This window comes from Salmo salar, chromosome ssa13 (assembly GCF_905237065.1).
Source record: "Salmo salar chromosome ssa13, Ssal_v3.1, whole genome shotgun sequence".
Lineage (NCBI taxonomy): Eukaryota > Metazoa > Chordata > Actinopteri > Salmoniformes > Salmonidae > Salmo > Salmo salar.
Window position 1 is genome coordinate 8,684,880 of NC_059454.1, and position 12,428 is coordinate 8,697,307.

Below are 12,428 nucleotides of genomic sequence, written 5' to 3' on the forward strand. Positions count from 1 at the left end.
ATACACTGTAAAACTCCCATCAATGTATTATTTTGTGTGTGTGTTTGAAAATAACATGGGGCTGATTGCCTCTGGACTTGAAACACTGTGCTTTCAAACTAGGCCTATTCATAACGCTAAAAACAAATTCAACTGCAACTATATTTAGGAGCTAAATATCCCGTGCGGCAAAGGTCATATCTCTTCCTACTTGTGTGCTACCTAGTGGATTAAACATTGAACAACAGGACAATTTGTATGACAGGGACATACAAATCCCGTTTATAAATCTCGCGACGTTTGGCAATGGTTTCCCAGTTCTCCGCCATCTTTGTGTGGCTCTTTGCAGTAGAAGGGCACGAAGAGAAGGTGGCCAGGAAAGACTTGGCAGTTATTCGTTTAACCATGCTGTCTAGGCTCGTTTTCGTTTCAGGTATGCAATGTCAGCGTTTCATACATACTATTGAGTTGAAATAGCAGTAGTAATACCACGAAGTGTGGCTGACTTGAATGTAAAGCTGAAGGGTAAAGTCTGGAGGAGAAGGCCGCAATCACAATTGAATGAGCTACATGCTAACCTAGCAAGAACAGGGTAAATATAGCTAGCAAACCGTAAATGTTACGTGCAAAATATTATTTTATTGTCCAATCTGGGTAGTTATTGCACTCATATTTTGGAATAACTAACGTTATTTAGTTACTGTAAATGTCAAGGTAGCAGTCATTGTTTTTACGTTAGCCAGACTAGTCTCTGATCTCTGCCCTTGCTTGTTTGGAAAGGTGGCAAGCCTTCCACAGTTAACTGTTAGCATAGCTAACTTTACTGACAGTTGGCAACTCATCGTGCAAGTTCATCATGCATGATATTGCTGTCTTGAAGTAGGTATTTGTTTGTTAGCTAGCTAGGGACAATGTCGAATCCTGGACGGCAGCTAACTTGTTAACAAACGTTAGTTAGCATATTAACATTTGTATATGTCATGGCTATTGCATTTGACAGCTGACTTAACGTTGGCTAATGAAAGCTTTGTATGTGGGCACAGTTCCGTAGCACAGACTCTGACTGCATAAGTGAAAGTCTATATTATTCTCCACCATTATGGGATTTTTTTTTTTTTACAGCAACAGAGCAGACTCTTTCAAACAACCACGTATTTCATTGACACTTAAATTCATGACATTCAAAACATGTTTCTTGTCTTTTTAATTATATTGACTGTTCTTTTCTCCTCCAGCTAATGCTGTAAAAAGCAGTGGCCCCCTCGGCGCTGGGTATGCACTTGTTATTATTACTATAACTGAAGCTAGATTATGTTCTCTAAGTTAACATTACACAATTAAATGTCAGTAAGCTGCATTTCAAACCGAGTCAGTTGTACAACTGAATGCCTTCAACTGAAATGTCTTCCGTATGTAGGGCTGGCTTAATCGACATCCACGTTTTCAACGCCCGGGGAACAGTGGGTTAACTGCCTTGCTCAGGGGCAGAACGACAGATTTTTACCTTGTCAGCTCAGGGATTCGATCCAGCAATCTTTTGGTTACTGGCCCAACGCTCTAACCACTAGGTTTCCTGCCGCCCCATTGGCCCAGCCTCGTTAGGGTTTGGAAGGGGTAGGCCGTCATTGTAGTTAAGTAAAGGTTAAATAAAATGTATCTTTAAAGTCTAGCCAACTTGGATCTTTTTGATTTGTTAACAAGGTAGAACAGTTGAACTGTTATGAATACAACTTCCTGTCTGTCTCCAACTGTTTGAACAACAGCCTGTTCACTTTGTTTAGATGTTGGAACCAAGTGGCCTACCTGGATAAGATGCTTATTTCTCAGAATGAAAACGAGATGCTCAATGCGCATTTTTTAAAACAGACTAGACAGCTAGCAAGTAACAGTATGTGGCTAAAATGCTGAACATTCATTTCCCACAATCATGTTCAATGATGCTCTAGTTTTAGTAGGGTCTACTTAATTCTGCATTTTGGGAGCTTTTGAGACATGAAAGGGTATCTTTTAAAAAGGTTACGTTCTCCTCTATTACAGTAAAACGATGTCATTGTGTTTGTGTCCATATGACCGGTTCTGTTTGACCAAACCTCAAATAGCGAGTTGAAACCGCTTGTCAGAGAGAAAGAAGTGATCTCTCATATTTGTTGGCGTGAGGGGCCTGGGGTGAGGGGCTTGGTGTGGGAAAGTGCACAGAAGGAGACCATTAAAAACCCTGAGCTGGCAAGGCAGTTAACAACAACAGGTCCCTGGGCACTGATGACGTGGATGTCGACTTAAGCCTGTACCTGATTGAGGGGTTGGGTTAAATGCGGAAGATGCATTTCAGTTCAATGCATCTTTCCCTAAATGCCAATTCACAACACTAGATATGTCATTTTAATGGTCCAGTAGTTTTGATATGAATTGGCAAACTAGATAAATGAAACAAGGGTGACAAAATGATAATGGTGACCTTGAACTCTACATTGAAGATTTACATGCCCGTCCTCTCCATGGTTCCTACAATAAAGTCTGCCTGTCCCCTGTCCTCCCAGGCTGGTCCAGCTGTCCCACCTTCACACGTCCCCCAACAGCCAAGCTCCAGTCCCCGCTCTGCCAGAGAAGGGAGGCAAGACACGCCATGGCATCATCCCTGAGGAGCTTTTCCAGCTTCTGTACCCCAAGACTGGAGTCACAGGTCAGCAGAACTTCCACAAACCTGGAGCAGTGTTCAGATAGAAATGTAGAACAAACATGCCTCACTGACATGTTGAATAACTAATAATTGAATCTGTATTCATGACATTTCTATCTACATAATCAACAACATTTGCCTATTGAATGTGGCCATGAACTTTCACTCTCCTCCTCCCCCTCCTATCCGCTCTCCCCTCTTCCCCCTAACCCATCCCCTCTTTCTCCTCCCCCTCCCATCTATTTTTCCCCTTGACACTCACCTCACTCGTGTTCTATCATCACCCCCAGGTTTCTACATCCTTCAATTTATTTCATTTATTTCACCTTTATTTAACCAGGTAGGCCAGTTGAGAACAAGTTCTCATTTACAATTGCGACCTGGTCAAGATAAAGCAAAGCAGTTTGACACAAACAACAGCAGAGTTACACATGGAATAAACAAACATGCAGTCAATAATACAATACAAAAGGTCTATATACAGTGTACAAATGTGGTAGGATAAGGGAGGTAAGGCAATAAATTGGCCATGGTGGCGAAATAATTACAATATAGCAATTAAACACTGGAGTGATAGATGTGCAAGTAGAGATACTGGGGTGCAAAGGAGCAATATAAAGAAAATAAATAATGGTATGGGGGATGAGGTAGTTGAATGGGCTATTTAAAGATGGGCTATGTACAGGTGCAGTGATCTGTGAGCTGCTCTGACAGCTGGTGCTTAAAGTTAGAGAGGGAGATATGACTCCAGCTTCAATGATTTTTGCAATTCATTCCAGTCATTGGCAGCAGAGAACTGTAAGGAAAGGCAGCCAAAGGAGGAATTGGCTTTGGGGGTGACCAGTGAGATATACCTGCTGGAGCGTGTGCTACGGGTGGGTGCTGCTATGGTGACCAGTGAGCTGAGATAAGGCGGGGCTTTACCTAGCAAAGACCTGGAGCCAGTGGGTTTGTCGACGAATATGAAGCGAAGACCAGCTAAAGAGAGCATACAGGTTGCAGTGGTGGGTAGTATATGGGGCTTTGGTGACAAAACGAATGGCACTGTGATAGACTGCATCCAATTTGCTAAGTAGTGTTTTGGGCTATTTTGTAAATTATATCGTTGAGGATCGGTAGGATAGTCAGTTTTACGAGCATATGTTGGCAGCATGATCGAAGGATGCTTTGTTGCGAAATAGGAAGCCGATTCTAGATTTAATTTTGGATTGGAGATGCTTAATGAGTCTGGAAGGAGAGTTTACAGTCTAACCAGACACCTAGGTATTTGTAGTCCACATATTCTAAGTCAGAACCGTCCAGAGTAGTGATGCTGGACGGGCGGGCAGGTGTGGGCAGCGATTGGTTGAAGAGCATGCATTTAGTTTTACTTGCATTTAAGAGCAGTTGGAGGCCACGGAAGGAGAGTTGTATGGCATTAAAGCTCGTCCTGAGGTTAGTTAACAGTGTCCAAAGAAGGGCCAGAAGTATACAAGATGGTGTCGTCTGCGTAGAGGTGGATCAGAGAATCACCAGCAGCAAGAGCAACATCATTGATGTATACAGAGAAAAGAGTCGGCCCGAGAATTGAACCCTGTGGCACTTCGATTTGACACACTGAACTCTATCAGAGAAGTAGTTGGTGAACCAGGCGAGGCAGTCATTTGAGAAACCAAGGCTGTTGAGTCGGCCGATAAGAATGTGGTGATTGACAGAGTCGAAAGCTTTGGCCAGGTTGATGAATACAACTGCACAGTATTGTCTCTTATCGATGGCGGTTATGATATCGTTTAGGACCTTGAGCGTGGCTGAGGTGCACCCATGACCAGCTCTGAAACCAAATCCTGTTCAGTTTCTCTCACTCTTACTCTTCTCCTCTATAAATTATACTAAATAAACATTGGCTTCTCCACTCGTGTTCTCTTCAGGCCCCTACATGCTGGGTGCTGGGCTGCTCACATACATTCTCTCCAAGGAGATCTACATCATCAACCATGAGACCTTCGCTGCTGCCTGCATGGGTACCGTCATCATCTATGGTGTCAGGAAGTTCGGCCCCGACGTTGCGGCTTTCGCTGACAAACTGAACGAGGTGCGGAATTTATTGTCCCACTGAGTTTGTTTGGCCTATTTGATCATTAATTGCAGGTCTTCTTGTCATAAATCTTTTGGACTTTTGTAGTAGTTCCGGAGCAGTGTTTCTCAACACCTCCAGTACCCGCCCCCAGCAGCCCCAACTCCTCCAGTACCCCCCCAGCAGCCCCAACTCCTCCAGCAGCCCCAACTCCTCCAGCAGCCCCAACTCCTCCAGCAGCCCCAACTCCTCCAGCAGCCCCAACTCCTCCAGCAGCCCCAACTCCTCCAGCAGCCCCAACTCCTCCAGCAGCCCCAACTCCTCCAGCAGCCCCAACTCCTCCAGCAGCCCCAACTCCTCCAGCAGCCCCAACTCCTCCAGCAGCCCCAACTCCTCCAGCAGCCCCAACTCCTCCAGCAGCCCCAACTCCTCCAGCAGCCCCAACTCCTCCAGCAGCCCCAACTCCTCCAGCAGCCCCAACTCCTCCAGCAGCCCCAACTCCTCCAGCAGCCCCAACTCCTCCAGCAGCCCCAACTCCTCCAGCAGCCCCAACTCCTCCAGCAGCCCCAACTCCTCCAGTAGCCTCAACCCCTCCAGTCCCAACTCCTCCAGCCCCCAGCAGCCCCAACTCCTCCAGTCCCCCACAGCCCCAACTCCTCCAGTCCCCCCAGCAGCCCCAACTCCTCCAGTCCCCCCAGCAGCCCCAACTCCTCCAGTACCCCCCAGCAGCCCCAACTCCTCCAGTACCCCCCAGCAGCCCCAACTCCTCCAGTACCCCCCCAGCAGCCCCAACTCCTCCAGTACCCCCCCAGCAGCCCCAACTCCTCCAGTACCCCCCCAGCAGCCCCAACCCCTCCAGTACCCCCCCCAGCAGCAGTCCCAACCCCTCCAGTACCCCCCCAGCAGCAGTCCCAACCCCTCCAGTACCCCCCCAGCAGCAGTCCCAACTCCTCCAGTACCCCCCCCAGCAGCAGTCCCAACTCCTCCAGTACCCCCCCCCAGCAGCAGTCCCAACTCCTCCAGTACCCCCCCCAGCAGCAGTCCCAACTCCTCCAGTACCCCCCCAGCAGCAGTCCCAACTCCTCCAGTACCCCCCCCCAGCAGCAGTCCCAACTCCTCCAGTACCCCCCCAGCAGCAGTCCCAACTCCTCCAGTACCCCCCCAGCAGCAGTCCCAACTCCTCCAGTACCCCCCCAGCAGCAGTCCCAACTCCTCCAGTACCCCCTCCAGCAGCAGTCCCAACTCCTCCAGTACCCCCCTCCAGCAGCAGTCCCAACTCCTCCAGTAGCCCCCCCAGCAGCAGTCCCAACTCCTCCAGTAGCCCCCCAGCAGCAGTCCCAACTCCTCCAGTACCCCCCCCAGCAGCAGTCCCAACTCCTCCAGTAGTGTTTCTGCTCTGGAGTACTGAGAAGATGCGCCATGTTAAAACACAGCCTCGTTTCCACTGAATTTTCCATTGAGGCTTTTAGCCCCCCCTTTATTTAAAGTCACCAGTCCTGAGACATTTCATATGTTATGCAAACTGTCCATCATATGCTGTGTCCCTCTGATGCTCGTAGTCTCATAGTTGACCTATGACCCTGACCCCCCCTCCTGATGTTACCTGTGTTCTGGTTTTGACCCTCTGACGTTGGCTGTGTGTTCTGTTCTGGTTTTGCAGGAGAAAGTGCAGAAGGCTCAGGAAGTGAAGGACCTGGCCATGACCAGCTTGGCTCAGGCCATCCAGGATGAGAAGAAGGAGCAGTGGAGGGCAGAGGGACGACAGATGCTCTTTGACGCTAAGCGGGTGAGTGTGACATGAGGTTAGAACATGGGTCTCGTCTGTATGGTAAAGATGAGCTAAAACCCTAGGCTCAAAACCACACACTCCAATGAGGTCAAATCAATCCAACTGAAAAGCCTTTGATAGACCTATTTAACATGGTCTTCAGTTCAGGAGCAAGCTTCATCTAGGTCTGTGTAACCACTCCTAGGGCTGGTTTTTCTGGACACAGACTTCATTACCTCTTACATCTAGACGTTCCGTTAGCGGAACACCTGCTCCAATATCCAATGATGCGAAATACAAACTCCTCAAATCCGAAAACTTCAATTTTTCAAACATATGACTATTTTACACCATTTTAAAGACAATACTCTCCTTTATCTAACCACACTGTCCGATTTCAAAAAGGCTTTACAGCGAAAGCAAAACATTAGATTATGTCAGCAGAGTACCCAGCCAGAAATAATCAGACACCCATTTTTCAAGCTAGCATATAATGTCACAAAAAACAAAACCACAGCTAAATGCAGCACTAACCTTTGATCTTCATCAGATGACACTCCTAGGACATTGTTATACAATACATGCATGTTTTGTTCAATCAAGTTCATATTTATATCAAAAACCAGCTTTTTACATTAGCATGTGACGTTCAGAACTATCATTCCCACCGAACACTTCCGGTGAATTTACTAAATTACTCATTGACAAATTAAACGTTGACAAAAAACATAATTATTTTAAGAATTATAGATACAGAACTCCTTTATGCAATCGCTATGTCCAATTTTAAAATAGCTTTTCGGTGAAAGCACATTTTGCAATATTCTGAGTAGATAGCCCGGCCATCATGGCTAGCTATTTTGACACCCACCAAGTTTAGTACTCACCAAACTCAGAATTACTATAAGAAAAATTGGATTACCTTTGCTGTTCTTCGTCAGAATGCACTCCCAGGACTTCTACTTCATCACCCAATGTTGTTTTGGTTCCAAATAATCCATAGTTATATCCAAATAGCAGCGTTTTGTTCATGCGTTCAAGACACTATCCGAAGGGTAACGAAGGGTGATGCGCCCGACGCGTATCGTGACAAATTTCAAAATATTCCATTACCGTACTTCGAATCATGTCAAACGCTGTTTAAAATCTATTTTTATGCGATTTTTCTCGTAAAAAAGCGATAATATTCCGACCGGGAGTCGTTGTTTTCGTTCAAAGACTGAAAATGTAAACATGGAGTCGTCTCGTGCACGCGTGCGCCAGTCTCATTGTTCTCAGATCGACCACTTACCAAATGCACTACTGTTTTTCAGCCATGGCCTGCAAAGTCATCATTCAACGTTCTGGCACCCTCTGAGAGCCTATGGGAGCCGTAGGAAGTGTCACGTTACAGCAGAGATCCTCAGTTTTGGATAGAGATGGCAAAGAAGGCCAAGAAATGGTCAGACAGGTGTGAGCGGACCAAGTCATTTGGTGTCACTCTAAAGTGGAAAGGTGGAATAAACGAGTCCAGAGTAGGTTTTCTTGATTCAACACAGTTCTCTATTGAGGGATTTCTGACAATACAAACACTCCAACACAGTCAATGAGAATCTCCAAAGGAACAACATACATCTTCTTTAGATGACACAGGATCACATTACGATTATCTTCAAACTATAACAACAATCACATATTCGTCACCGTCTTAATGGGTCTTCTTGGATAGCACCTCTCTCTCCGTAGCCATTCTCCAGAGATAGTTTATCTTCCCCCTTTCTTGCTGGTTCCATCCTCTCTCTTGTAGGGGAAAGAGAATATCTCATTAGTACCGTCAGCTGTGCTTAATTGACTCTGGTTACCTTGTCTCACATGCCTTGTTGGGCTACTATCCGTGAGCCCAGCCTGCCCTCTGGTGGTCCTTCCACACAGGGTACTTCCTGTACAGAATCTTCTCAGGTTTTTGCCTGCCATTTGAGTTCTGTTATACTCACAGACACCATTCAAACAGTTTTAGAAACTTTGGAGTGTTTTCTATCCAAAGCTAATAATTATATGCATATTCTAGTTTCTGTGCAGGAGTAATAACCAGATTAAATCGGGTACGTTTTTTTATCCGGCCGTGAAAATACTGCCCTCATCCATAACAAGTTAAGCGTAAACTTGGATTATAAAGCATTGTGAATGGAGAATATCTGTTGAAAGAGTGTTTTTAATCCAGGACTAAACTGTCTGGTCTGGTAAACCAGACCCTAATGTCTTGGTATGATTTTAGCATGAGATGGTGTGCTAATGTCTTCTCCGTTCTTCCCCACCTCAGAACAATGTGGCCATGCTACTGGAGACCAATCGCAGGGAGAGGGTCCACATGGTGACCAACGAGGTGAAGAAGAGGCTGGACTACCAGATCGCCCTGCAGACCCTTCACCGCCGCATGGAACAGGAACACATGGTTAACTGGGTGGAGAAGAATGTTGTCACCAGCATCACTCCCCAGCAGGTGGGTTAGGGATGGGAGACAGATTGGGAACATTATGTATTTGACTGGAGTGTATATAAATCAAATGTATTTGTCACTTATACATGGTTAGCAGATGTTAATGCGAGTGTAGCGAAATGTTTGTGCTTCTAGTTCCGACCATGCAGTAATATCTAACAAGTAATCTAACAATTTCACAACTACCTTTTACACACAAGTGTAAAGGAATGAATACGAATATGTACATACAAATATATGAATGAGTGATGGCTGAACGGCATAGGCAAGATGCAGTAGATGGTATAGAGTACAGTATATACATATGAGATGAGTAATGTAGGGTATGAAAACATTATTTAAAGTGGCTAGTAATATATTTAATTACATCAAGATGGCAAGATGCAGTAGATGGTATAGTGTACAGTATATACATATGAGATGAGTAATGTAGGGTATGTAAGCATTATATAAAGTGGCTAGTGATAAATTGATTACATCAATTTTTCCATTAATAGAGTGGCTGGAGTTGAGTCAGTATGTTGGCAGCAGCCACTCTATGTTAGTGATGGCTGTTTAACAGTCTGATGGCCTTGAGATAGAAGCTGTTTTTCAGTCTATCGGTCCCAGCTTTGATGCACCTGTACTGACCTCACCTTCTGGATGATAGTGGGGTGAACAGGCAGTGGCTCGGGTGGTTGTTGTCCTTGATGATCTTTTTGGCCTTCCTGTGACATCGGGTGCTGTAGGTGTCCTGGAGGGCAGGTAGTTTGTCCCCGGTGATGCGTTGTGCAGACCTCACTACCGTCTGGAGAGCCTTGCGGTTGTGGGCGGAGCAGCTGCCGTGCCAGGCGGTGATACAACCTGACAGGATGCTCTCAATTGTGCATCTGTAAAAGTTTGAGTGTTTTTGGTGACAAGCCGAATTTCTTCAGCCTCCTGAGGTTGAGGTGCTGCCTCCTTCACCACGCTGTCTGTGTGAGTGGACCATTTCAGTTTGTCCGTGATGTGTACGCCGAGGAACTTTACAACCTCTCCACTACTGTCCCGTCAGTGTAGATAGGGGTGGTGCTCCCTCTGCTGTTTCCTGAAGTCCACGATCATCTCCTTAGTTTTGTTGGCGTTGAGTGAGAGGTTATTTTCCTGACACCACACTCCGAGGGCCCTCACCTCCTCCCTGTAGGCCGTCTCGTCATTGTTGGTAATCAAGCCTACCACTGTAGTGTCGTCTGCAAAATTGATGATTCAGTTGGATGCGTGCATGGCCACGCAGTCATGGGTGAACAGGGAGTACAGGAGAGGGCTGAGAACGCACCCTTGTGGGGCCCCAGTGTTGAGGATCAGCGGGGTGGAGATGTTGTTACCTACCCTCACCACCTGGGGGCGGCCCGTCAGGAAGTCCAGGAGCTTAATGATGAGTTTGGAGGGCACTATGGTGTTAAATGCTGATTCGTAATCGATGAACAGCATTCTTACATAGGTGTTCCTCTTGTCCAGATGGGTTAGGGCAGTGTGCAATGTGATTGCATCGTCTGTGGACCTATTGGGGCGGTAAGCAAATTGGAGTGGGTCTAGGGTGTCAGGTAGGGTGGGAGGTGATATGATCCTTGACTAGTCTCTCAAAGCACTTCATGATGACGGAAGTGAGTGCTACGGGGCGATTAGTAATTTAGTTCAGTTACCTTAGCTTTCTTGGGAACAGGATCAATGGTGGCCCTCTTGAAATGAATATAGTCAGTATAGAGATGGGGACATGACCTACTTGACTGCTGTATAGAGGGGTAGGTCTATGTAAAATAGTGTATAGAGGGGTAGGTCTATGTATAATAGTGTATAGAGGGGTAGGTCTATGTATAATAGTGTATAGAGGGGTAGGTCTATATGTGTGTATATATAATAGTGTATAGAGGTGTGTGTGTGTGTTGAGAGGGGTAGGTCTATATACAGTACCAGTCAAATGTTTGGACACCTACTCATTCAAGGGGTTTTTCTTTTATTTCTACATTGTAGAATAATAGTGAAAACATCAAAACTATGAAATTACACATAAGGAGTCATGTAGTAACCAAAGAAAGTGTTCATTTTGTCTTTCAGGAGAAGACGAGTATTGCAAAGTGCATCACAGACCTGAAGGTGTTGGCTAAAGTCCAGCAGGCTAAGGCCACTGCTTAATTCACCGCTGTACTGTCTAGACCTTCTCTCCTGAACTGTTTGATGCTCACTTTTCATTACAAATAAACTATTTCCTCTTTAACCATATATGGTCTGTCCATATGTGTGTGTGTGTATACTGTACATGTCAACTGATCATAAAATAAAAGTTTCATTTTATTCAGTTCTTGTTTGGTGTTCTTAACCACAGAGATTGTTTTCAATATGTACTACGTCATTATTGTGAAATCAATATATTTGATAAGATTTTTGCCTCACTGAATACACCCTACTCAGGTTGACTGTGATGTTTCCAAGCAGGAAGTTAAGGTTGGCTATTTGTGCTTTTTACCTGCCGATGGGTTTGGGGATGCTTTGTCTAAACATGTATGCCAACAGTGAAATATGAGCAGGTTGATCATGAACAGGACACAGGCTATTTTCACAGGTAATGTTGGACTTCATGATTTAAGGCATAAGATTCTGTAATGTCTGAGGGATTGACCATAAAATAATAGTATGAGCTTTGTAATGTTTGTTGGCAGTATTAAGTGAAATGTTATGCATTTGTGTTTATTAAGGATCCCCATTAGTTCCTACCAAGGCAGCAGCTACACTTCCTGGGGTTTATTATGGATCCCCATTAGTTCCTGCCAAGATAGCAGCTACACTTCCTGGGGTTTATTATGGATCCTCATTACTTCCTGCCAAGGCAGCAGCTACTCTTCCTGGGTTTATTATGGGTCCACATTAGTTATTGCCAAGGCAGCAGCTACTCTTCCTGGGGTTTATTATAGATCCCCATTAGTTCCTGCCAAGGCAGCAGCTACTCTTCCTGGGGTTTATTATGGATCCCCATTAGTTCCTGCCAAGGCAGCAGCTACTCTTCCTGGGGTTTATTATGGATCCCCATCACTTCCTGCCAAGGCAGCAGCTACTCTTCCTGGGGTTTATTATGGATCCCCATTAGTTCCTACCAAGGCAGCAGCTACTCTTCCTGGGGTTTATTATGGATCCCCATTAGTTCCTACCAAGGCAGCAGCTACTCTTCCTGGGGTTTATTATGGATCCCCATTAGTTCCTACCAAGGCAGCAGCTACTCTTCCTGGGGTTTATTATGGATCCCCATTAGTTCCTACCAAGGCAGCACCAAGACAGTTTTGATGTTGACATGACGCCAATACACGTCATCTGCCTGGTACAGTTGAAACCAGGATTCATCTGTGAAGAGCACACTTCTCCAGCGTGCCAGTGGCCAGCAAAAGTGAGCATTTGCCCACTGAACTGCAGTCAGGCCAAGACCCTGGTGAGGATGACGAGCACGCGATTAAGCTTCCCTGAAGCG

The 12,428-nt window shown here is 45.7% G+C and overlaps 1 protein-coding gene across 1 annotated transcript; it reads left to right on the forward strand.

Moving 5' to 3' along the window:
• Nucleotides 1–249: 249 nt before the first annotated feature.
• On the forward strand, nucleotides 250–11,267 carry LOC106566373 (ATP synthase F(0) complex subunit B1, mitochondrial). Its single transcript, XM_014134324.2, has 7 exons — nucleotides 250–412; nucleotides 1,215–1,251; nucleotides 2,517–2,659; nucleotides 4,564–4,727; nucleotides 6,370–6,495; nucleotides 8,777–8,956; nucleotides 11,027–11,267. The coding sequence occupies exons 1-7, from the start codon at nucleotides 286–288 to the stop codon at nucleotides 11,102–11,104; spliced, it is 855 nt and encodes a 284-aa protein (XP_013989799.1). The 5' UTR covers nucleotides 250–285; the 3' UTR covers nucleotides 11,105–11,267.
• The last annotated feature ends 1,161 nt before the right edge of the window (nucleotides 11,268–12,428 follow it).

Excerpts from the sequence above, each read along its gene's own strand:
- LOC106566373 (XM_014134324.2), top strand. The coding sequence starts at position 286 with ATGGTTTCCCAGTTCTCCGCCATCTTTGTGTGGCTCTTTGCAGTAGAA. Across the intron at positions 2,660-4,563 it reads CCCCAAGACTGGAGTCACAG|GCCCCTACATGCTGGGTGCT; the intron begins GTCAGCAGAACT and ends TGTTCTCTTCAG. Across the intron at positions 6,496-8,776 it reads TGCTCTTTGACGCTAAGCGG|AACAATGTGGCCATGCTACT; the intron begins GTGAGTGTGACA and ends TCCCCACCTCAG.